The sequence below is a fragment of the Cololabis saira genome, chromosome 22 (assembly GCF_033807715.1).
Source record: "Cololabis saira isolate AMF1-May2022 chromosome 22, fColSai1.1, whole genome shotgun sequence".
In the NCBI taxonomy this organism is placed as follows: Eukaryota; Metazoa; Chordata; class Actinopteri; order Beloniformes; family Belonidae; genus Cololabis; species Cololabis saira.
The window spans coordinates 35,477,200-35,499,983 of NC_084608.1; the positions used below are offsets into that span (position 1 = coordinate 35,477,200).

Below are 22,784 nucleotides of genomic sequence, written 5' to 3' on the forward strand. Positions count from 1 at the left end.
CACCGACACTCAAGGGTGGGGGGCGCTGGCCTGGTTCCACGCGTCCCACTGCGGGAGCACAGCTCCTCGACCTTGCACCGGAGACCGGCCGATTCCTTCTTCTTTCTGTGGTACCCCGTCGGAGCCATTGAGGGGAGCAACGCGGGCAGGAAAGCCCAGCTCCAACACCCAGGACCTCCACGACTGGTGGAGGAGCTGAGGAGCGGAGGAGCAGCACAGGCCCCGCAGACCCCCACAAGCGAGACAATTATGGTGTAGCATCGAGATGTGACTCCACATACTCTCCTTCTGAAGAACCGCTTGTTAAGCCTAAAACAAGCCAAAAACCACTGCCCGATTCCATTGAGGATTCGGCAAGGACCGCAACAGGGGGCATGCCGATGCTCCCACGGGAGATGGCTGCTCTAGGGATGATGGCCTTGCGGAATCGTGCTGCATTGGACTACTTACTAGCTTCTCAAGGGGAACTTGTGCTGTCATTAAAACTGAATGTTGTACATTTATACCCGCAATGCCACAGTCCAAGAAATAACGCATCACTTGAAAGATATTGCCAAAATGTTACATACACCTGTCATAAGTAGTTTGTTTCATTGGTTTAAAGAACAGTTAGGACACGTTGGTTACTTGATATTTGAATTTGCTTTGTTGGCTTGTTGTTATTTGGTTTCCGACCACATGTCTAAGGTTTACTTGCAAACACATGTATCACTCAAACTATTACTAAAATGATGTACTCCACTGTAAAAAAAATAAAAAAAAAAAAAAAAAAAATTGTGAATTGATGAAGCATTTTGACCATTTGGCCCCCCTGCAGGGACACAACGACGCCTTGCAGATTGCTCAAGCCCCCCTTATGCTCATAGACATGCGGGTTCCAGTTCCTGGGGACCCCTGCCGGGACATTGTCACGCAAGGTCCGGCGTTCTGCATCCCTGCCGAGACTTCCAGCCCCCACAGAGACAAAGAACATATACGGACTTCCTGATCCCTCAGGGGTGGTCCTAAAGCTAAAAGTCCCACCTCTCTCACTGGGCTGGTATTCCTGAAACTTCTTGTATAAAAATCTGATTACAACGTCACTCGAGGTCAGCATTTCTACCAGACCTCTGGTCTGTGCAGACGTGCTCACCGCCGGCTCAATAAAACCTCATAAAAAAATCACAAAGCGGACTTCTGAACTGGTTTGATAATATTCTTCAACACCGGTTGTAGTGACCGGTTATGAAGCGTTTTTCTTTTGAAGATGGTTTCTTGTTTTATATCGTTTTGTGCTTTGCATCGTTTCTCTATTTGCAGCGTTTGATGATGCTGCATTTGTCTTTGTTTTTTGCAGCAGGTTTTCCTGAACTGAGACGCATTAGGCCGTTGCAGAGCGTTTGGTTCTTGTCGGCCAGCGTAGTTCTGGACCGGGGAGCTGCTGACTGAGAGAGCTGTTGGACGCTTCCATTGTCGACTCCAGCAACACTTTTACTCTACAATATGTTCACATGTGGGACGGTGCACGTGCAGTGAATGTGCAGCAGCGGAGCCGGGGGAGAACGTCTGCTGTAAAGAGATACGGCGGTACGGACAAACCCCGACCTCACAGCGACTACAGCGGTCCATGAAGAACCTTCTGGAGGGAGATGAAGAGTTTCCTGCCAGCTGATCCCCCTCATCATCCTCACCTCTTCCTCTTCTATTTAAAGCGTCTGCAGCTCTCACTCTCACCAGAGTGGGTTTGTGGTCTCCCTGCAGATACCGGTCTCCAGCAGTTCTCCTGGGACTGCTATGCTGGACCGGATCTGTGTCCTTGGACCTGTTTCAGGTCCAGCCCTGATCGCTACGTCTGTCTGAGCTTATCTGTCTGTCTTGGGTTCTGACCCTGGCCCGCTGTTCCTGGATCTGTCTTCTGCCTCACACTAACAGAACTACAGACCGTCCTGGTCTCTGGCCCGGTGGCCCGTCCCTGCACGGTCCCCATCTCCCTCTCCTGGTCCCTCTGATTCCTATTTGGATCAATAATGATTTAGATGAGGGTTCCTTACTCCTGGTCAGCCGTCATTCCAGCCCAGTCCCTGAAACCTGAACAACATGTTAGTTTGTTAGCCGTCAGCAGAAACCCGTCTTCCTTCAGGACGTGTGTGGTCTGTGTCTTCAGGGGGGTCTGTCTCCGTCAGAGATGAGCTTTCAGAGAGGATTTAAACATGAATATGTAACTCACTTCTGTCTGGTTCTGTCAGGTTCTGTCTGGACCTGGAGCTGCTTCCTGACAGCAGGAACACACATGTGTGACGGTGAGGTGTGTGTGGTTCTAACACACATGTGTGTGACGGTGAGGTGTGTGTGGTTCTAACAGAACACACATGTGTGACGGTGAGGTGTGTGTGGTTCTAACAGAACACACATGTGTGACGGTGAGGTGTGTGTGGTTCTAACACACGTGTGTGACGGTGAGGTGTGTGTGGTTCTAACAGAACACACATGTGTGACGGTGAGGTGTGTGTGGTTCTAACAGAACACACATGTGTGTGACGGTGAGGTGTGTGTGGTTCTAACAGAACACACATGTGTGACGGTGAGGTGTGTGTGGTTCTAACACACATGTGTGACGGTGAGGTGTGTGTGGTTCTAACACACATGTGTGACGGTGAGGTGTGTGTGGTTCTAACACACATGTGTGACGGTGAGGTGTGTGTGGTTCTAACAGAACACACACATGTGTGACGGTGAGGTGTGTGTGGTTCTAACAGAACACACATGTGTGACGGTGAGGTGTGTGTGGTTCTAACAGAACACACATGTGTGACGGTGAGGTGTGTGTGGTTCTAACACACATGTGTGACGGTGAGGTGTGTGTGGTTCTAACACACATGTGTGACGGTGAGGTGTGTGTGGTTCTAACACACATGTATGACGGTGAGGTGTGTGTGGTTCTAACACACATGTGTGACGGTGAGGTGTGTGTGGTTCTAACACACATGTGTGACGGTGAGGTGTGTGTGGTTCTAACACACATGTGTGACGGTGAGGTGTGTGTGGTTCTAACACACATGTGTGACGGTGAGGTGTGTGTGGTTCTAACACACATGTGTGACGGTGAGGTGTGTGTGGTTCTAACACACATGTGTGACGGTGAGGTGTGTGTGGTTCTAACAGAACACACATGGATCACAGCAGGTTTCACATGAAATGTGAGTGAATGATGAAGAAGCAGCAGGAGGTTCAGACGATCAACACCTGAAACTCCTTCACCTGGACTGACGGAGTCTTCTCTGTTTGAGGAAACCAAAACCTCCAAGAAAACTCCAAAAGCTCCAGTCAGAACCGACCTGAGAGTCTGCAGCTGGTAGTGTGGACTCTGCAGCAGACCAGACAGCTGCTCCACATCTGCAGCCTGCAGCTTGTAGTTGAATCTCAGGTCCAGATGTTTCAGGTGGGAGGGGTTGGACTTCAGAACTGAGACCAGAGAAGAACAGCTGATCCCTGACAGACCGCAGCACTGCAAGCTGCACAAAGACACCAGAGAAGAAGAAACCAGATCAGTCAGATGGTCAGTGTGGATCAGCAGGAGATCAGTCTGATGGTCAGTGTGGATCAGCAGGAGATCAGTCTGATGGTCAGTGTGGATCAGCAGGAGATCAGTCTGATGGTCAGTGTGGATCAGCAGGAGATCAGTCTGATGGTCAGTGTGGATCAGCAGGAGATCAGCCTGATCTGCAGGTTAGTGTCAACTAGGCTCGCCACCCGTCCCTGGAAATACAAGCTGTGTCCCAATTCAGGGGCTGCGTCCTTCGAAGGCTGGATTTGAAGGCTGATTACGTCACACCATTTGGAAGGCTCCTTCAAATGCAGCCCACAAATGCAGCCTTCTTTTCCCGCTGTTTCAAGGATCCATCGGTTGTATCCTCCGCGGCCCACCATATCCCAAGATTCATTGCGCACAGTCAGAAAAATATTTATTTCCAGAAAAATATTTTCAGATTCAAATTTTTTCAGAAAAATATATTATTTCCGCCGGCGCCGGCGGGCACGCCTCTCTTCCTCCTCCAACAAAATGAAAAACAAAAAAAAAAACAAAAACAAAACTTCTGGCTCCATTTCTTTTTTCTTTGGTTCTTTCTTTCTTTTCTATCGTGTTTTCTTTCTTTCTTTCTTTCTTTCTTTTCTATCATGTTTTCTTTCTTTCTTTCTTTCTTTCTTTCTTTCTTTCTTTCTTTCTTTCTTTCTTTCTTTCTTTCTTTCTTTCTTTTCTATCATGTTTTCTGTCTATCTTTCTTTCTTTCTACTTTGTTTAGTGACGTAGGACAAGGGCGGGAACAGCTGGTGACGCAACCAGGAAATCCCCTACAGGCTAGACCGTCTCATTTCACCAGCGTCCGTCCAGCCTTCCGTACGGCCTTCACGGTCTTCGAAGGCGTGGCCTACAAAGACCGCGTCCTCAGAAGGACCAGAACCTGAATTGGGACACAGCTACAGAATTGTTACGGAATTTGGAATTAAAAGTTGCGTTCCGTATTGAACCAATACGGATCGCAGTTGTTTCTGTATTTCACAATTGTCCCATGATGCATGATGTGGTAGGATACGGGACATTTATTATGCTCTTATTTATTGGTCATAATATACAGGTGAAGGTCGGAAAATTAGAATATTTTGCTAAACTTAATTTGTTTCAGTAAATTCAACTAAAGGTGAAACAAATATATTATTTCCCACTACATGCAAAGTGAGATATTTCAAGCCTTTATTTGTTATAATTTTGATGACTATGGCTCAAAGCTTATGAAAACCTCAGAATCTAAAAAAAATTGGAATATTTTATTAAATCAATTAAGAATTAAATCATCAAAATTATAACAAATAAAGGCTTAAAATATGGTGCTTTGCTGAGTGGAGCTCATGAAGAGTGAGCAGACTGTTCGGAGTTCCACAGTTCTGAAACACAAGGAGCTGCTCAGCTGCAAGAAGTAACAAGAATCCTGGAAGAAGAAGTGAGAGTGAACTGTTTAAACCTGGCCTGAATAAAAAAGGACATAAAGGAGTTGAAGAAAGCTATGCACTTTATTTATTTTTTTCATGTTTATTGGTTTTATTTAGTTTTCTAAGCAAAGGATTCTAAGCCAGGCTTTGTTTTAGCTGTTACAGCACTTTATTTATATAATAGACTAGCATGTTCTATAAGTGTGTTCAATTTAATTGTTTTCCCTCTTGAAAGTGTTTATACATGTTACATTTACAGAATATTCTAGTGTTGTATTGTCATTTAATTTAGGTTTAACTGTTTAACTGCCCAATGCAGGCAGACTTTGTTTCATTTACTATGACAATGCTCAGGTTCAGACTGTCTGTACAGTCATGAAAGTTCAATGCTATTAAAGCACTTTAAACTTTAAATCATCAAAGCATTTTGTTTTTTCAAATAAAATATATACATTTCTATGTATTTTAGACGTTTTGGGGATGCTCCTTTTTTGGGCGCTCACGCGGCTGAAATCAAGACTTCCCTTATTTCTATTTCTGAAAGGTGGCAACCCTAGTGTCAACACAACTTTCACATCAGATTGATCTGAACACAAAACTAAAACATGTCTGACCTCAGAGTCTCCAGTCTGCAGTCTGGACTCTCCAGGAAACCACACAGATGTTTCACTCCTGAATCCTGCAGCTGGTTCCAGCTCAGGTCCAGATGTTTCAGATGTTTCAGGTGTTTCAGGTGGGAGGGGTTGGACTTCGGAGCTGAGACCAGAGAAGAACAGCTGATCTCTGACAACACGCAGCCCTCCAACCTGAATGAAGAAGAAACAGCTGATGACTTCTGTAACCATGTTGAAATAAATGTTTCAGAAAACATATTTGTGTAAATAAGTTCATAGTTAAACAGCTCTGAAGTTGTAATGTTAAGAAGTCATTGACCAGCAATAATGTGTTGGTATTGTTCACTAAGTGATGTTATTCAGGTTAATGTCACTGAAAATGCTGAAATGCTGAAACAAAAAGTGTGTGAAATGGAAATGAAGTGGTTCTCTTGTAAGTCTGTAGACTCTTATGGTGCATGGAAAAGTGTAGTCTATAAAAAAGCCCTTCACACAGCTAGAACAGCTCATTACTCATGGTGGATAGAGGATAATAAAAATAACCCACGTTTCTGTTCAGCGCTGTAGCCAGGCTGACAAAGAGACAACTGTGTTGAGCCGAGTTTCCTGCAGCTCTCAGTAGTGACGACTTTATGAGCTTCTTTAGCAGAAAAATATCAGGATCAGAGTAGAAATCAACCAGGACCACCCGGTAGCTGCTGTGGGCGTTTCTTCAGCTTTAGTAGTTAGTTAAGGCTGAATTATGCTTCTGCGTCACACCAACGCAGAGCACACGATGCAGCCGTGACGCCGTCGTGAATCCTTCAGACTTCTCCGTCTCTCCATTTGGTCGCGGTGCAGTTCCCCTCGCGGCCGCTAGTTAGCGATCTTTTTCTGAATGGTTTATCCGACTTTTTCCGGTCACAGTAAATCAAAGAAATAAGGACAACTATTGTGCAAAAAACAAAAACAAAAAAATCACACATAAACGAAGAAAAGAGCCCTGGAAGTTCACTACTGATTCAAACCGGAAACCGGAAATGCTTTGCTTTCAAACGAACCAATCACAGCCCTCTCGGTCTGCGTGTGGTCTGCGTCTCCTCGACGCGTAGTTACAATTTTCAGGAGGTGACGTCACTGACGGCGCATGTGACGGCGTGTCCTCTGCGTCGATCCAAACCACACGCCGTAGACACGGCGCCATTTTGACGCAGAAGCATAATTCAGCCTTTAGTGTTAGTAAACTACTAGTTAGTGTTTAGTAAACTACTAGTTAGTGTTAGTAAACCTCTAGTTAGTGTTAGTAAACTACTAGTTAGTGTCAGTAAACTACTAGTTAGTGTTAGTAAACGAATAGTTAGTGTTAGTAAACCTCTAGTTAGTGTTAGTAAACCTCTAGTTAGTGTTAGTAAACTACTAGTTAGTCTTAGTAAACCTCTAGTTAGTGTTAGTAAACTACTAGTTAGTGTTAGTAAACCTCTAGTTAGTGTTAGTAAACTACTAGTTAGTGTTAGTAAACCTCTAGTTAGTGTTAGTAAACTACTAGTTAGTATTTAGTAAACCTCTAGTTAGTGTTTAGTAAACCTCTAGTTAGTGTTTAGTAAACCTCTAGTTAGTGTTAGTAAACCTCTAGTTAGTGTTAGTTAACCTCTAGTTAGTGTTTAGTAAACATCTAGTTAGTGTTTAGTAAACCTCTAGTTAGTGTTTAGTAAAAATCTAGTTAGTGTTTAGTAAACCTCTAGTTAGTGTTTAGTAAACCTCTAGTTAGTGTTAGTAAACCTCTAGTTAGTGTTTAGTAAACATCTAGTTAGTGTTTAGTAAACCTCTAGTTAGTGTTTAGTAAAGCTTCTAGTTAGTGTTAGTAAACCTCTAGTTAGTGTTAGTAAACCTCTAGTTAGTGTTTAGTAAACCTCTAGTTAGTGTTTAGTAAACATCTAGTTAGTGTTTAGTAAACCTCTAGTTAGTGTTTAGTAAACCTCTAGTTAGTGTTTAGTAAACATCTAGTTAGTGTTTAGTAAACATCTAGTTAGTGTTTAGTAAACCTCTAGTTAGTGTTTAGTAAAGCTTCTAGTTAGTGTTTAGTAAACCTCTAGTTAGTGTTTAGTAAACCACTAGTTAGTGTTAGTAAACTACTAGTTAGTGTTTAGTAAACCTCTAGTTAGTGTTTGTAAACTACTAGTTAGTGTTTAGTAAACATCTAGTTAGTGTTAGTAAACCTCTAGTTAGTGTTTAGTAAACATCTAGTTAGTGTTTAGTAAACCTCTAGTTAGTGTTAGTAAACCTCTAGTTAGTGTTTAGTAAACATCTAGTTAGTGTTTAGTAAACATCTAGTTAGTGTTTAGTAAACCTCTAGTTAGTGTTTAGTAAACATCTAGTTAGTGTTAGTAAACCTCTAGTTAGTGTTTAGTAAACATCTAGTTAGTGTTTAGTAAACCTCTAGTTAGTGTTTAGTAAACATCTAGTTAGTGTTAGTAAACCTCTAGTTAGTGTTTAGTAAACCTCTAGTTAGTGTTAGTAAACTACTAGTTAGTGTTAGTAAACCTCTAGTTAGTGTTAGTAAACCTCTAGTTAGTGTTTAGTAAACCTCTAGTTAGTGTTTAGTATACCTCTAGTTAGTGTTAGTAAACCTCTAGTTAGTGTTTAGTAAACATCTAGTTAGTGTTTAGTATACCTCTAGTTAGTGTTTAGTAAACCTCTAGTTAGTGTCAGTTAACTACTAGTTAGTGTTAGTAAACCTCTAGTTAGTGTTAGTAAACTACTAGTTAGTGTTAGTAAACTTCTAGTTAATGTTAGTAAACCTCTAGTTAGTGTTAGTAAACCTCTAGTAAGTTAGTATTTAGTAAACCTCTAGTTAGTGTTAGTAAACCTCTAGTTAGTGTTAGTAAACCTCTAGTTAGTGTTAGTAAACCTCTAGTTAGTGTTAGTAAACCTCTAGTTAGTGTTAGTAAACTACTAGTTAGTGTTAGTAAACCTCTAGTAAGTTAGTATTTAGTAAACCTCTAGTTAGTGTTAGTAAACCTCTAGTTAGTGTTAGTAAACCTCTAGTAAGTTAGTATTTAGTAAACCACTAGTTAGTGTTCAGTAAACCTTTAGTTAGTGTTAGTAAACCTCTAGTAAGTTAGTATTTAGTAAACCTCTAGTTAGTGTCAGTAAACCTCTAGTTAGTGTTTAGTAAACCTCTAGTTAGTGTTAGTAAACCTCTAGTTAGTGCTAGTAAACCTCTAGTTAGTGCTAGTAAACCTCTAGTTAGTGCTAGTAAACCTCTAGTTAGTGTTAGTAAACATCTAGTTAGTGTTTAGTAAACCTCTAGTTAGTGTTCAGTAAACATCTAGTTAGTGTTAGTAAACCTCTAGTTAGTGTTAGTAAACTACTAGTTAATGTTAGTAAACCTCTAGTTAATGTTAGTAAACCTCTAGTTAGTGTTAGTAAACCTCTAGTTAGTGTTCAGTAAACATCTAGTTAGTGTTCAGTAAACATCTAGTTAGTGTTAGTAAACCTCTAGTTAGTGTTAGTAAACTACTAGTTAATGTTAGTAAACCTCTAGTTAGTGTTTAGTAAACTACTAGTTAGTGTTCAGTAAACCTCTAGTTAGTTAGTATTTAGTAAACCTCTAGTTAGTTAGTATTTAGTAAACCTCTAGTTAGTGTTAGTTAACCTCTAGTTAGAGTTTAGTAAAACTCTAGTTAGTGTTTAGTAAACCTCTAGTTAGTGTTTAGTAAACCTCTAGTTAGTGTTAGTTAACCTCTAGTTAGTGTTAGTAAACCTCTAGTTAGTGTTAGTAAACCTCTAGTTAGTGTTCATAAACCTCTAGTTAGTGTTAGTATACCTCTAGTTAGTGTTAGTAAACCTCTAGTTAGTGTTAGTAATCTGTGAACTGACCTCAGAGTCTCCAGTCTGCAGTCTGGACTCTCCAAGAAACCACACAGATGTTTCACTCCTGAATCCTGCAGGTTGTTCAGACTCAGGTCCAGATGTTTCAGGTGGGAGGGGTTGGACTTCAGAGCTGAGCCCAGAGAAGAACAGCTGATCTCTGACAACCTGCAACTCTGCAATCTGAACAAAAAGTAAGTTCTTCAAATATCAACTTAGTCATCAGGTTCATGTGGGTCATCACTGGTATCTGGACTTTATAAAACAGGTTTTAAATTCTATTATATCCATGATGTTGGTTCCTGGTTGTTCCTCTGACACGTTCACCTTTTAATGAACATTCTGAAGTTTTCTGCTAGAACAGAACAGAACAGAACAGAACAGAACAGAATAGAATAGAATAGAATAGAATAGAATAGAATAGAATAGAATAGAATAGAATAGAATAGAATAGAATAGAATAGAATAGAACAGAACAGAACAGAACAGAATAGAATAGAATAGAATATAATAGAATAGAATAGAGAGCTCCAGGTTCCTGGGCCTTCAGATCAGTGAAGCCTCAGCTGGAACAGCAGAACACACTGCAGCTCTGGTGGAGAAAGCTCAACCCCCTCACAACGTACAATACAATACTTACAAAAGCACAAGTAAAATGTGCAATAAATCTCTCATCTACCTGGTAAATGTCCTGTATTTAACGGTGATGCAACTCAGGGTCCTCAGCTATACAAGGACATTGTATACGGTGTATATATTTTTGTATTATATGTACAATAATTTTTATGGACAGGATTTCTAGGCGCAGGCAGGGGCCGGAGGGGATCCGGTTTGGGAACCTCAGGATTTCATCTCTGCTTTTTGCAGATGATGTTGTCCTGTTGGCTTCATTGGGCCGGGACCTTCAGCATGTGCTGGGGCGGTTTGAGGCCGAGTGCGACGCGGCAGGGATGAGAATCAGCACCTCCAAGACCGAGGCCATGGTTCTCGACCGGAAAAGGGTGGCATGCCTTCTCCGGGTGGGTGGAGAAGTCCTGCCTCAGGTGGAGGAGTTCAAGTATCTCGGGGTCTTGTTCACGAGTGAGGGAACGATGGAGCGGGAGATTGACAGACGGATCGGTGCAGCATCCGCAGTTATGCGGTCAATGTACCGGACCGTCGTGGTGAAGAAGGAGCTGAGTCGAAAGGCGAAGCTCTCGATTTACCGGTCAATCTACCCCCCTACCCTCACCTACCGTCATGAACTTTGGGTAGTGACCGAAAGGACAAGATCGCGGATACAAGCGGCCGAGATGAGTTTCCTCCGCAGGGTGGCTGGACGCTCCCTTAGAGATGAGTTTCCTCCGCAGGGTGGCTGGACGCTTCCTTAGAGATGAGTTTCCTCCGCAGGATGGCTGGACGCTCCCTTAGAGATGAGTTTCCTCCGCAGGGCGGCTGGACGCTCCCTTAGAGATGAGTTTCCTCCGCAGGGTGGCTGGACGCTCCCTTAGAGATGAGTTTCCTCCGCAGGATGGCTGGACGCTCCCTTAGAGATGAGTTTCCTCCGCAGGGTGGCTGGACGCTCCCTTAGAGATGAGTTTCCTCCGCAGGGTGGCTGGACGCTTCCTTAGAGATGAGTTTCCTCCGCAGGATGGCTGGACGCTCCCTTAGAGATGAGTTTCCTCCGCAGGGCGGCTGGACGCTCCCTTAGAGATGAGTTTCCTCCGCAGGGCGGCTGTACGCTCCCTTAGAGATGAGTTTCCTCCGCAGGGTGGCTGGACGCTCCCTTAGAGATGAGTTTCCTACGCAGGGTGGCTGGACGCTCCCTTAGAGATGAGTTTCCTACGCAGGGCGGCTGGACGCTCCGTTAGAGATCGGGTGAGGAGTTCGGTCACCCGGGAGGAGCTCGGAGTCGAGCCGCTGCTCCTTCACATTGAGAGGAGTCAGCTGAGATGGCTTGGGCATCTGTACCGGATGCCTCCTGGACGCCTCCCTAGGGAGGTGTTCCAGGCATGTCCCTCCTCCCTAGGGAGGTGTTCCAGGCATGTCCCTCCTCCCTAGGGAGGTGTTCCAGGCATGTCCCACCGGGAGGAGACCCCGGGGAAGACCCAGGACACGCTGGACAGACTATGTCTCTCGGCTGGCCTGGGAACGCCTCGGACTCCCCTCGGAAGAGCTGGAGGAAGAGATGGAGGAAGAGCTGGAGGAAGAGATGGAGGAAGAGCTGGAGGAAGAGATGGAGGAAGAGATGGGGGAAGAGATGGAGGAAGAGCTGGAGGAAGAGCTGGAGGAAGAGCTGGAGGAAGAGCTGGAGGAAGAGCTGGAGGAAGAGATGGAGGAAGAGCTGGAGGAAGAGATGGAGGAAGAGATGGAGGAAGAGCTGGAGGAAGAGCTGGGGGAAGAGATGGAGGAAGAGATGGAGGAAGAGATGGAGGAAGAGATGGAGGAAGAGCTGGGGGAAGAGATGGAGGAAGAGATGGAGGAAGAGATGGAGGAAGAGCTGGAGGAAGAGCTGGAGGAAGAGCTGGAGGAAGAGATGGGGGAAGAGATGGAGGAATAGCTGGAGGAAGAGCTGGAGGAAGAGCTGGAGGAAGTGTCTGGAGGAAGAGCTGGAGGAAGAGCTGGAGGAAGAGCTGGAGGAAGAGCTGGAGGAAGAGATGGAGGAAGAGCTGGAGGAAGAGCTGGAGGAAGAACTGGAGGAAGAGCTGGGGGAAGAGATGGAGGAAGAGATGGGGGAAGAGATGGAGGAAAAGCTGGAGGAAGAACTGGAGGAAGAACTGGAGGAAGAGATGGAGGAAGAGCTGGAGGAAGAACTGGAGGAAGTGTCTGGAGGAAGAGCTGGAGGAAGAGCTGGAGGAAGAGCTGGAGGAAGAGCTGGAGGAAGAGCTGGAGGAAGTGTCTGGAGGAAGAGCTGGAGGAAGAGCTGGAGGAAGAGCTGGAGGAAGAGCTGGAGGAAGAGATGGAGGAAGAGCTGGAGGAAGAGCTGGAGGAAGAACTGGAGGAAGTGTCTGGAGGAAGAGCTGGAGGAAGAGCTGGAGGAAGAGATGGAGGAAGAACTGGAGGAAGAGCTGGAGGAAGAGCTGGAGGAAGAGATGGGGGAAGAGCTGGAGGAAGAGCTGGAGGAAGAGCTGGAGGAAGAGATGGAGGAAGAGCTGGAGGAAGAACTGGAGGAAGAGCTGGAGGAAGAGCTGGAGGAAGAGCTGGAGGAAGAGCTGGAGGAAGAGATGGAGGAAGAGCTGGAGGAAGAGCTGGAGGAAGAACTGGAGGAAGTGTCTGGAGGAAGAGCTGGAGGAAGAGCTGGAGGAAGAGCTGGAGGAAGAGCTGGAGGAAGAACTGGAGGAAGTGTCTGGAGGAAGAGCTGGAGGAAGAGCTGGAGGAAGAACTGGAGGAAGTGTCTGGAGGAAGAGCTGGAGGAAGAGCTGGAGGAAGAACTGGAGGAAGTGTCTGGAGGAAGAGCTGGAGGAAGAGCTGGAGGAAGAGCTGGAGGAAGAGCTGGAGGAAGAGCTGGAGGAAGAGCTGGAGGAAGAGATGGAGGAAGAGCTGGAGGAAGAGCTGGAGGAAGAACTGGAGGAAGTGTCTGGAGGAAGAGCTGGAGGAAGAGCTGGAGGAAGAGCTGGAGGAAGAGCTGGAGGAAGAGCTGGAAGAAGAGCTGGAGGAAGAGCTGGAGGAAGAGATGGAGGAAGAGCTGGAGGAAGAGCTGGAGGAAGAGATGGAGGAAGAGCTGGAGGAAGAGCTGGAGGAAGAGATGGAGGAAGAGCTGGAGGAAGAGCTGGAGGAAGAGCTGGAGGAAGAACTGGAGGAAGAGATGGAGGAAGAGCTGGAGGAAGAGATGGAGGAAGAGATGGAGGAAGAGCTGGAGGAAGAGCTGGAGGAAGAGATGGAGGAAGAGCTGGAGGAAGAGATGGAGGAAGAGCTGGAGGAAGTGTCTGGGGTGAAGGAAGTCTGGGCATCCCTGCTGAGGCTGCTGCCCCCGCGACCCGGGAACGGATAAAGCGGAAGAAGATGATGATGATGTACAATCATTATTTGTATTACATGTTATTGCAATATATGTTGACTGTCGTTATATAGTTATTTATCCTTTTGTTATTTATGTGTATTTCTGACTTGCCTGACTTTGAGAGAACGCAAAAGAATTCCAATGTACCGGTACCGTCTGGTGCAAATGCTAATAAACCTCTATTCTATTCTATTTGTATTTCATTCTTTTCTATTTTTATTTTATTCTATTCTATCACTTTAGTATTTTATTTTATTTTACTTTATACCACGGTCTGTGTGAATACTGGATTCTGATTGGCTGACAGGTGGAGGTTAAAAGTGATTATCTAGCTACCTAGAAAACAAGTTTGGTCAAATTGTCAGATAACTTTAATATCATTGTGCTGGATCAACTGCCAGGTGGTAACCACGGCAACGGAGATTCAGAGAAGAGCCGGCTACCGCAGGATGGAGACATGAGTGATTTTCTCATTTCTTTTAATTTATTTGGTGAATATAACAATTTTGATGACTGGGATGCAGAAGAGGAGAGAAAAGAAAATAGCTGAGCGGAGCTGAGCGGACTAGAATATCTCCCGTTACCAAGGAAACGGACTAGAATATCTCCCGTTACCAAGGAAACTGAGTTATGGCTTGTTAAAAAACTTTGTAACTTACCAGGTTCCAACGGCTGCAAACGAGAGATTAAATAGTCGCTCAGCCGCTCCGCTGTGGCTTGTTATAAAACGAATGATTTACACTGAAAACACATTAAAGCATGAATAACTGATTTAATATTTATGTTTTTTGGTAAGTGACCGTGGTATAAGTGGATAATGTTCTTCCAGGTGACATTATCATAAATATATGGACTTCGCGGAGGCAAACCGCCCCGCGTCGTTCATATATTTCTGATCATGTTCACCTCGTCGGGCATTATCCCTTACATATTCTATTCTATTCTATTTTGGACAGAACTTTTAGAGCCAGTTCCATCTTTGGAGGATGATAAGTGGATAAATGTGGAAACATCTCCAGTGGACTGACCTCAGAGTCTCCAGTCTACAGTTTGGACTCTCCAGTCCACCAGACAGAACCTTCACTCCTGAATCCTCCAGGTCCCGGTTCTTACTCAGGTCCAGTTCTGTCAGATGGGAGGGGTTGGACTTCAGAGCGGACGCAACAACTTCACAGTGAGTCTCTGAGAGATAACAACCAACAAATCTGTGATGAGAGAAAACATGAAGTCAGTTGTAATAAAGTCTGATTTAAAGCCAGACTGACCCACAGGAGTTACAGGACGGTGCAGGAGATCACAGAACCAGAGTTACTAGAATTAAAGTCACGTACCAAGTACAACTGTGTCCACATAAAACTATTGTAGGTTTACAACTCTGAGCTGTTTAAACTTGTAAACTTCTTCAATAGGGGACTAACAATATATCTGCCACGAAATTTCACGATACGTGTGGTGGAGGTGACAAACTGTAGCTGATATTGGGTTATTAATATTAATCTATTGTGTTTACTAGTAACATCCTATTGGTGCAGCGGGATCACGTGACGACCTCGACCCGCCGACCAAAATCTGACTACGCTCTAGAAACTAGTACCGTTTTACCAAAATCTGACTACGCTCCAGAAACTAGGACCGTTTTGGTCCCGATCACGGGACTCTTGGGGGTTTTGAGCTCTGAACTTTTACTGATGTAAGGCTGGTGTAGAGTTAAGCCTTACTTTATTAAATTAAACCTTTTTGGGGTGGTGAGTAGGATAAACACGGGGAAACTTCTGCTGAGTTCCAGTGTACTTTAATGTCCCTCAACAGTGTAGGATTTTAGAACATCAACACAGCAGCTAGTGCCGTACTGTGGCGTATCACTCCGCCCAATCTAAAACAGACTAATCACTACAGATAAACTGACTAGTGTCATTATAGTCCCTGATTTACATCAGAATATAAAGAATATATTTATAAAATAATGAAATAACCTTCTTAACAAAAATAAATCTCCTCTTACACTTCTAAGGTGAGCATGAATCAATGTTTTTTCTGATGTAAAGATTGTGTCGTCCCCGACGGTGTGAGGATGAAACGATACCGGGGTTCAACCTTACGGCCTCAGGTGGAGCAGGTGAAGCTCTGAGCTCTGGCACAAGATCAATAACTGTCATGTGGGACTTTTCATAGTTTATTTATTTACCTTTATTTATTTATTTAATTTTAGTTGTTACATTTCTGGAAAAGAAAAAAGTCAAGTCATACATGAGAGAAACTATTCAGTTTGTGTGTAAATATTTGTACTTGTATGAAACTGAAGATGCATAATGCAAACCTGACATTTACTTTTAGTTCAGTTTGTGGAAAATGTTTGGCCTGGCTTTCTCTTTAAAACTTAAACAGTTATAAAGCATTACAAACTGTAACAATAGTGCAAACGCACTGTATTGTTTTGTATTTTGTGTCTTTCAAATAAAAGACCATTTTTTCCAGTCATATGTTCCTCATTCAAGGTTTTAAAAAAATACTGCTATAATATCGTATCGTATCGTTATCGTGACCTCAATATGGTGTATCGTACCGTATCGTGAGATTAGTGTATCGTTACACCACTATTCTTCAATAATCTCAATGAAAATGTCTGATCTGATGAGTTCTCTGTAAAAATGTCTGTAAGTTCACATCAACAAAACTCCCCGGTGGTTCTGATGTTTCATCTTTCTCCGTTACATAGATTCATCTCTGAGCAGCAGAAACATCAACTAGATCAAGTGTTTGAAACATGAACCTCTGGTTGACGTGACTTGAGATGAACCAGAATAAAACAAACACATCCGACTTCAAAAGTTTCATTTTCAAGATCAAAACCAGATTTGAAGAAGTGAACTGCTAACTGATGGTGTTATTGATCCATCTGGACTCACCGAGCCTTTCTGCAGTTCCTCACAGCTGGAATCAGTCTCCATCCACCCCCTAGTGGTGTCTTGTACTTGCTCATGTCCACCTCATCCAGAACCTCCTCCGACATCTGCAGCATGTAGGCCAGAGCTGAACACTGGATCCCAGAGAGTTTCTGCTCTGATCTGTTCTCTGACTTCAGGAACTCTTGGATCTGCTGATGAACTGAGAGGTCGTTCATCTCCATCAGACACTGGAACATGTTGATGCTTCTGTCAGGAGAGAATCTGTTAGTGTTCATCTTCTTCAGGTAGTAGATGACTCTCTGGATGGTTCCTGGATCGTTCTCCGTCTGGTTCAGCAGAACTCCTAACAGTCTCTGGTTGGACTCCACAGAAAGACCATGAAGGAAGCGGACAAACAGGTCCAGGTGGCCATTTTTACTCTTCAGGGATTTCTCCATGACTCTGTTCAGGAAGTCATCCAGAGATGAGTAACTGTAGTCTTCTCCCAGGAAGTTCTTCAGCACATCTGTGTTCCTGGTGGACCAACAGTGGAGCACGTAGACTGCAGCCAGGAACTCCTGGATGCTCAGATGAACAAAGCAGTAGACGGGTTTCTGGAAGACCTCACACTCTCTCCTGAAGATCTGGGTACAAACTCCTGAGTACACCGAGGCCTCTGGGACATCAAGACCACACTGCTCCAGGTCTTCTTGGTAGAACATGATGTTTCCTTTCTCCAGATGTACAAACGCCAGCCTCCCCAGCTTCAGGAGAAGGTCCCTGTCGGCCTCCGTCAGCTCCTGTGGACTCGTCTCATGTCCCTCCTGGTACTTGTTCTTCTTCCTCTTGGTCTGGACCAGCAGGAAGTGGGAGAACATGTCAGTCAGGGTCTTGGGCAGCTCTCCTCTCTGCTCTGTGGTCAACATGTGGTCCAGAACTGTAGCAGTGATCCAGCAGAAGACCGGGAGTTGACACATGATGTGGAGGGTTCTGGATGTCTTCATGTGGGAGACGATGCTGCTGGACCGCTCTTCATCCCTGAACCTCCTCCTGAAGTATTCCTCCTTCTGGCCGTCGGTGAAGCCTCGTACTTCTGTCAGCCTGTCCACGTGTTTGTGAGGGATCTGATTGGCTGCTGCAGGTCTGGAAGTGATCCAGATGAGAGCTGAGGGAAGCAGGTTCCCCTGGATGAGGTTGGTCAGCAGCACGTTGACCGATGAGCTCTGTGTGACGTCAGACACCACCGGACCGTTGTTGAAGTCCAGGGAACGTCTGCTTTCATCCAGGCCGTCAAAGATGAACAACGGTTTCCCGGCAGCCAGCTGCTCTGCTGTGAGCTTCTGGAACGATGGATGGAAAACCTGGATCAGCCTGAGAAGACTGAGCTGCTCATCTCCGATCAGGTGCAGCTCCCTGAACGAGAGCAGAATCACCACGGTGACGTCTTGGTTCTCCCAGCCCTCGGCCCAGTCCAGAGAGAACTTCTGAACCGAGAAGGTTTTCCCAGCGCCAGCGACGCCGTTGGTCAGAACCACTCTGATGGCTCCACGTTGGTCAGGTAAGGCTTTAAAGATGTCCTGGCACCTGATTGGAGCGTCATGGAGGCTCTTCCTCCTGGAAGCTGTCTCCAGCTGCCTCACCTCATGTTGGGTATCAACCTCTTCACTCAGTCCCTCTGTGATGAAGAGCTCCGTGTAGATCCTGTTGAGGGGGGTTCTACTTCCTGGTTCATCAGTTCCTTCAGTCACATGTTCACATCTGCTCCTCAGACTGGTCTTGTGTTCATCTAGGACCTCCTGCAGACCGGCATCTGCTGAAAGACAAGAAGAACTCTGAAACTACAGAACAAAAGTCTTTCCAGTTGTCAGAAATGATTCCATCAGCAGACAGAAGTTCAGTCTTACCTGGTACAGTTCTGCTCTGACTGGACGGCTGCTCCTCCACACCAACTCCTCTCCTCTTCCTCCCTCTGTGAACACATGTCTTCATCACTAAAGTCATTTCTGACTGTTGTAGAAAAACATCCAGATGAGTCAACAGTGTCCAGAAGCTCAGGTGGTCTCAGAGAGTAAAAGTGCGGCTGCTTTTCTGTTTGAATTCAGCCTCCAGACGGGAATAAAACTGATGCTTCTGGAAGAGCACATTCATTTATTTATGTGTATATGTTTTACATTCATACGTTTATGTGTATGCCAGCAGTGGAAGAAAGAAAAACACCAGAAATAACGAGGAAAACCAGTTTGCCCGGGCCAGATATTAGGATCCAGGATCGGTTTCCCTTTTCTTCTTCCACTTATTCTTTAAGTGTTTTTTCATCCGTTAATGCGGCCCGGACTGTAACGTGCTCCCAGGCATGGCAGACATCAACACGTGCGTCTCCATCGTGCCTTCCATGGCTGTTACTTTTCTCTGTCAATAGTGTTACCGTGGCAATGCTAGACGGTAGAAAGTGGAGAAAATGGCAAAGATTCCTTCCTAATTTGCTCGGCCGTACTTTATCGCAGAGGCATCATTCAAACGTTCAAAGACTCTTTAGATATTATTTTTGAGTTTGTACATTCCTCCCCTTTAATCAATAAAGAAGAAACAGCAGATTTTCCTTGTCTTGGTTTTTCCAGCCTCATAAAGGATGGATTTTCCATCTTCTTCCACTTGGACCGGGATCTGACAAAAGCACCCGGGGCTTTGTTAAGGTCCAACTGCTCTGATTGAGTCTGAGTATTTGAGATTCCTACTTTATCTTCTTCCCCCCGATTCTGACTAGAGTAGTAATGGAGCAATGTTTTCATCCGTTTACCAAAAGCAACAGAGAGTTTTCTTGTAGATATTCCCATGTTTGTATTTGGGAAAGGTTGGTACTATTATTAATGTCTAACATCAATTCTTTGATGTTCATTCTTTAAGAGGGATGATTGAACTTCCAATGATCTTTCCTTTTCCTGGAGAGTCTGATTTGAAAGTGTCTTATTCCCCAGTATAGAAACAGTGGAAGTGACTTTAAACTGCATCATGAACCAGAAACTAACCAGTCAATTGTCCCTTTAGCATTCCCATCAGGTTTTAACGTGTAAACTGTGTTGTGTGAGGATTGCTGGCTCTCCACACGTCCAACAACCATCCTCATTCTTAAAATGATCAATAATAGTGTTGGGTAGCACTGTGAATACTTAGAGGTCCATCTATCTAACCATTCACCTGGACCCACATTACATATATAAAATAAAAGCTTTATTCATATAGAAGTAGAACAATGGGAGGTATGAAAGGATCAATTTTAGTTTATAAAGAAATATTAAAACCAGATCACATGTAATTATATGAAAGTTGATTTCTGTTGTTTAATAATCTTATTGATTTATTTAATCTATATATTAATAACTATCAAAACATCTTTAACTGATAGTTTTTAATGTCATCAACGAGTCACCATGGTTTGTCCAGTAGAGCGAGTTTCTTGCTGGCGGCTCATAATACATGAGAGCAGGAAGCAGCAGCTTCTGTCTGTTTTACTTGTGTCAAACCTTTACATGAATTAATGCCTTACATTTGTAACGGGAAATAAAAGGTTTATTAATGTAGAAAGAGAACAATAGGAGGTGTGATACGATTGAATCTAGTTTATGAATGAAAAATGTAATAAAACTAAATCAAATGCAATTATATGGAAGTTTATGTTGTTTTATATTTGTATCTAATCTATCTATTTATTACTAACAAAACATGTGTGAGTGATTAGTTTTTAATGTGATGAAGGAGAACTAGAGTCCTAAAATATAAAATATAAAATATAAAATATATATTTATGTTTATGTTCATGTTCTGGATCTCTGGAAAGCGTCTAGAGACAACATCTGTTGTATTAGACGCTATATAAATAAAATTGAATTGAATTTAATTGAATTAAAACTGCTGCTGAAACTGCTGAACACAGAAGACTCAGCGGTGGAAAAACAGGAACCAGAAGGAAAAAGTGATGTTTGAAGAAACTAAATCATCAAATAAACCACCATGGACAGAAAATATGAAGTCATGATGAGTCCTAGAATCAGTTAACAGCAGTTTCTTACTCTGTGTCTGAGGGTCCAGGTTCTTTACTGAAGTCTGGAGGATATTCTTTGGACCGGTCACTCTTCATAGACGGACAGATGGATCCTGGAGACTCTGGTCTCCGACTGCGGTACCGACCTCTGCAAACACAAATTCCCATCAGTCACTGATAATATTGCTGATGAGCACTGAAGAAGATCTACAGCAGGGTCTCCAACTCTGGTCCTGACAGCCACAGTCCTGCATGTGTTAGATGTTTCCTGCTTCAGGATTGTCCACCCCTGATCTGGTCTGTATCCAGTCCTGGAGCAGATTACTGCTTTCCTCTCCTCCTGACATCAGAGCTCATGTTTCCTCTGCAGGAACCTTCCACAGGGATGAGGGATCTGAGGACATTCCTGCTTCCTGACCCTCTGAACATCTCACTGATTCAAACTCAACACTTCCTGAATTCAACTGAAATTCTTTTGTTGATGACAAAATAAGATGAATCCATTTACAGTTTTTGTGCAGCAATTTAACATCAAACTGTCCTCCCTCCAAAACCTGTAAAATGTTGAAATAAAACTTGTTTTGATCAAAAAACAACAATTCCAGGTTCCGGTGGGATGAGGAGGATGTAGGACGTGTTCCGCCGAGGCTCCGCTGGAATGTGACTTTTTTTACACTTTTATATCACACTTCTTAATTCTTTTTGCCGGTATTTAGCCCCAACATTAAAGCTTTTCACTACCTGTAAAGGTTTGGGCTCACGGGCGCTCTATGGGCCTGATTTACTAAAGGTTTGCGTGCGTAAAAACCTGTGCAAACTTGACAGCAACCGCAAACCAATGTGCGAACTGATCTACTAACAGCTTGCAAAGACGACTGCGTCTCTGAAATCTGCAGAATAGCACACGCAATCCAGTTAGTACTTTTGCCCTGATGAATAATCAATATGGGGCGTAGCCGCCAGAAAGCGCTAAATACTGGGAGGGGAAAATGCAAATTGGTCCATTTACCACACGCAATGAGATTTACCAAGCCTGAAAGTAATTGCGCGTATTGTGATTGCGTCTGTATTTAATACGTTCGAAAGGAAGGTGCTAATCTGCTGCTGCTGTTATTGTGGCAAGGAGGCGACATCCAAAATCAAAGAATACGCAGAGAGAGAGTCTTTATTCTGCTGCATGCTATTTTAAAAATGGTTGCACAAGTTTTATTAAAGGCCACTTTTTCTTTAGTTCTTCGCCTTATATCTTTGCCACCTTCTCTTATTGTGCCCCCCTCCACTCGTCCACAAGCAGGCCAAGCCTTTGTGCCAAACTTTGTATTTTATTGATTATTTATCTTATTGAACGTGAAATCATCCTTCGTAAATTACATTTAATTAAAACCCGTGCTTATTAATCACAAAACAAATCATGACCAAATCCGCTCCGACCCGCTGTGTCAGTATCAGCGCAGACAGACTGCAGCTTCGCCTGAATTATGGTTCTGCGTTAAATCGAGGGCGTAGCCGACGGCGTAGGGTCGCGGTGCGGTGTGCGTCGTCGCGTACCCTACGCCGTCGTTTCTGCGTTAGTGTAACGCAGAACCATAAATCAGCCTTTAGTGTGCGCTCTGTGCGCTGTTCTGAACACTTCTCTTCTTTCGGCCATATGATCGTCCCGTCTGTCACACATTTACTGTCAGTGTTTGCTATATAATATATAATATTTGCAATATACTGTGGACATCTGAATAAAAACTTAACTCATAAATAGATTGAATCAAAGCGCTCTCCAGCTCTGCGTCTGATTGTCTTTTTCTCCTCAGATCATGCCGAGCACCACCGGGTCACGCAAACCCGACCAATTCAATATTAAAATCAAATTCAGTCCTGGTCCGTGTATCTTTTGGTCATTGGATTTTTCCGTCATGAGTGGGAATTAAAAAACAAAAAACGATTGGTTTATTTGATTTTCCTTTTAAAACAAAAAACAAATATTGAATACACTGCATTTTTTCTTTTTCTGTGTTAATATGATTTAACAAAGATTCAAAATACGCTTTTATTTTCGTTTTCTATTTCATATAAGAAAAATGAAATCCCTAGTCAACAGGAAGGAAAAAACGAACCAAAAACAACCGTTTATTCATATTCGTGCACCGGAAGCTGGCATTTACAACCGAGTGAACTTAGTTCTGGATATTTGACAGGCATTCCTGTGACAATTCTCTCCAGGGGAAGTTTGATTTTAATATTTTATTGGTCGGGTTTACGTAAAATGGCTCTGTATGCTGCAGTTCGGGTAACCATGGCAACCATAGCGGCGCTGAAACAACAGATTAAGGATTCTTTTTTAAAGATTGATTAAGGACTTGTTCCACAGCGGTTTGACGCACAATGACATTTCCTGCACGTTGCAGCAGATGTGTCTCCTGCAATGCTCAGAAATGAGCGTCAGAAGATTCTGTGCTCGG

At 43.8% G+C, this 22,784-nt stretch overlaps 1 protein-coding gene across 2 annotated transcripts in view; it reads right to left on the reverse strand.

Moving 5' to 3' along the window:
* LOC133423113 (NACHT, LRR and PYD domains-containing protein 14-like) overlaps positions 1–22,784 on the reverse strand; it is a 485,953-nt gene that overhangs the window by 9,713 nt on the left and 453,456 nt on the right. For both annotated transcript variants that reach the window (XR_009770796.1, XM_061713249.1), the window contains exons 13-14: positions 5,580–5,771; positions 3,315–3,491 (exon numbers count right to left, since the gene is read on the reverse strand). Coding sequence is in view for 1 of the 2 variants with exons in the window: in XM_061713249.1 (XP_061569233.1) it covers positions 3,315–3,491; positions 5,580–5,771 (369 nt within the window). In the remaining variant the exon portion in view is untranslated. The remainder of the gene's footprint in view (positions 1–3,314; positions 3,492–5,579; positions 5,772–22,784) is intronic.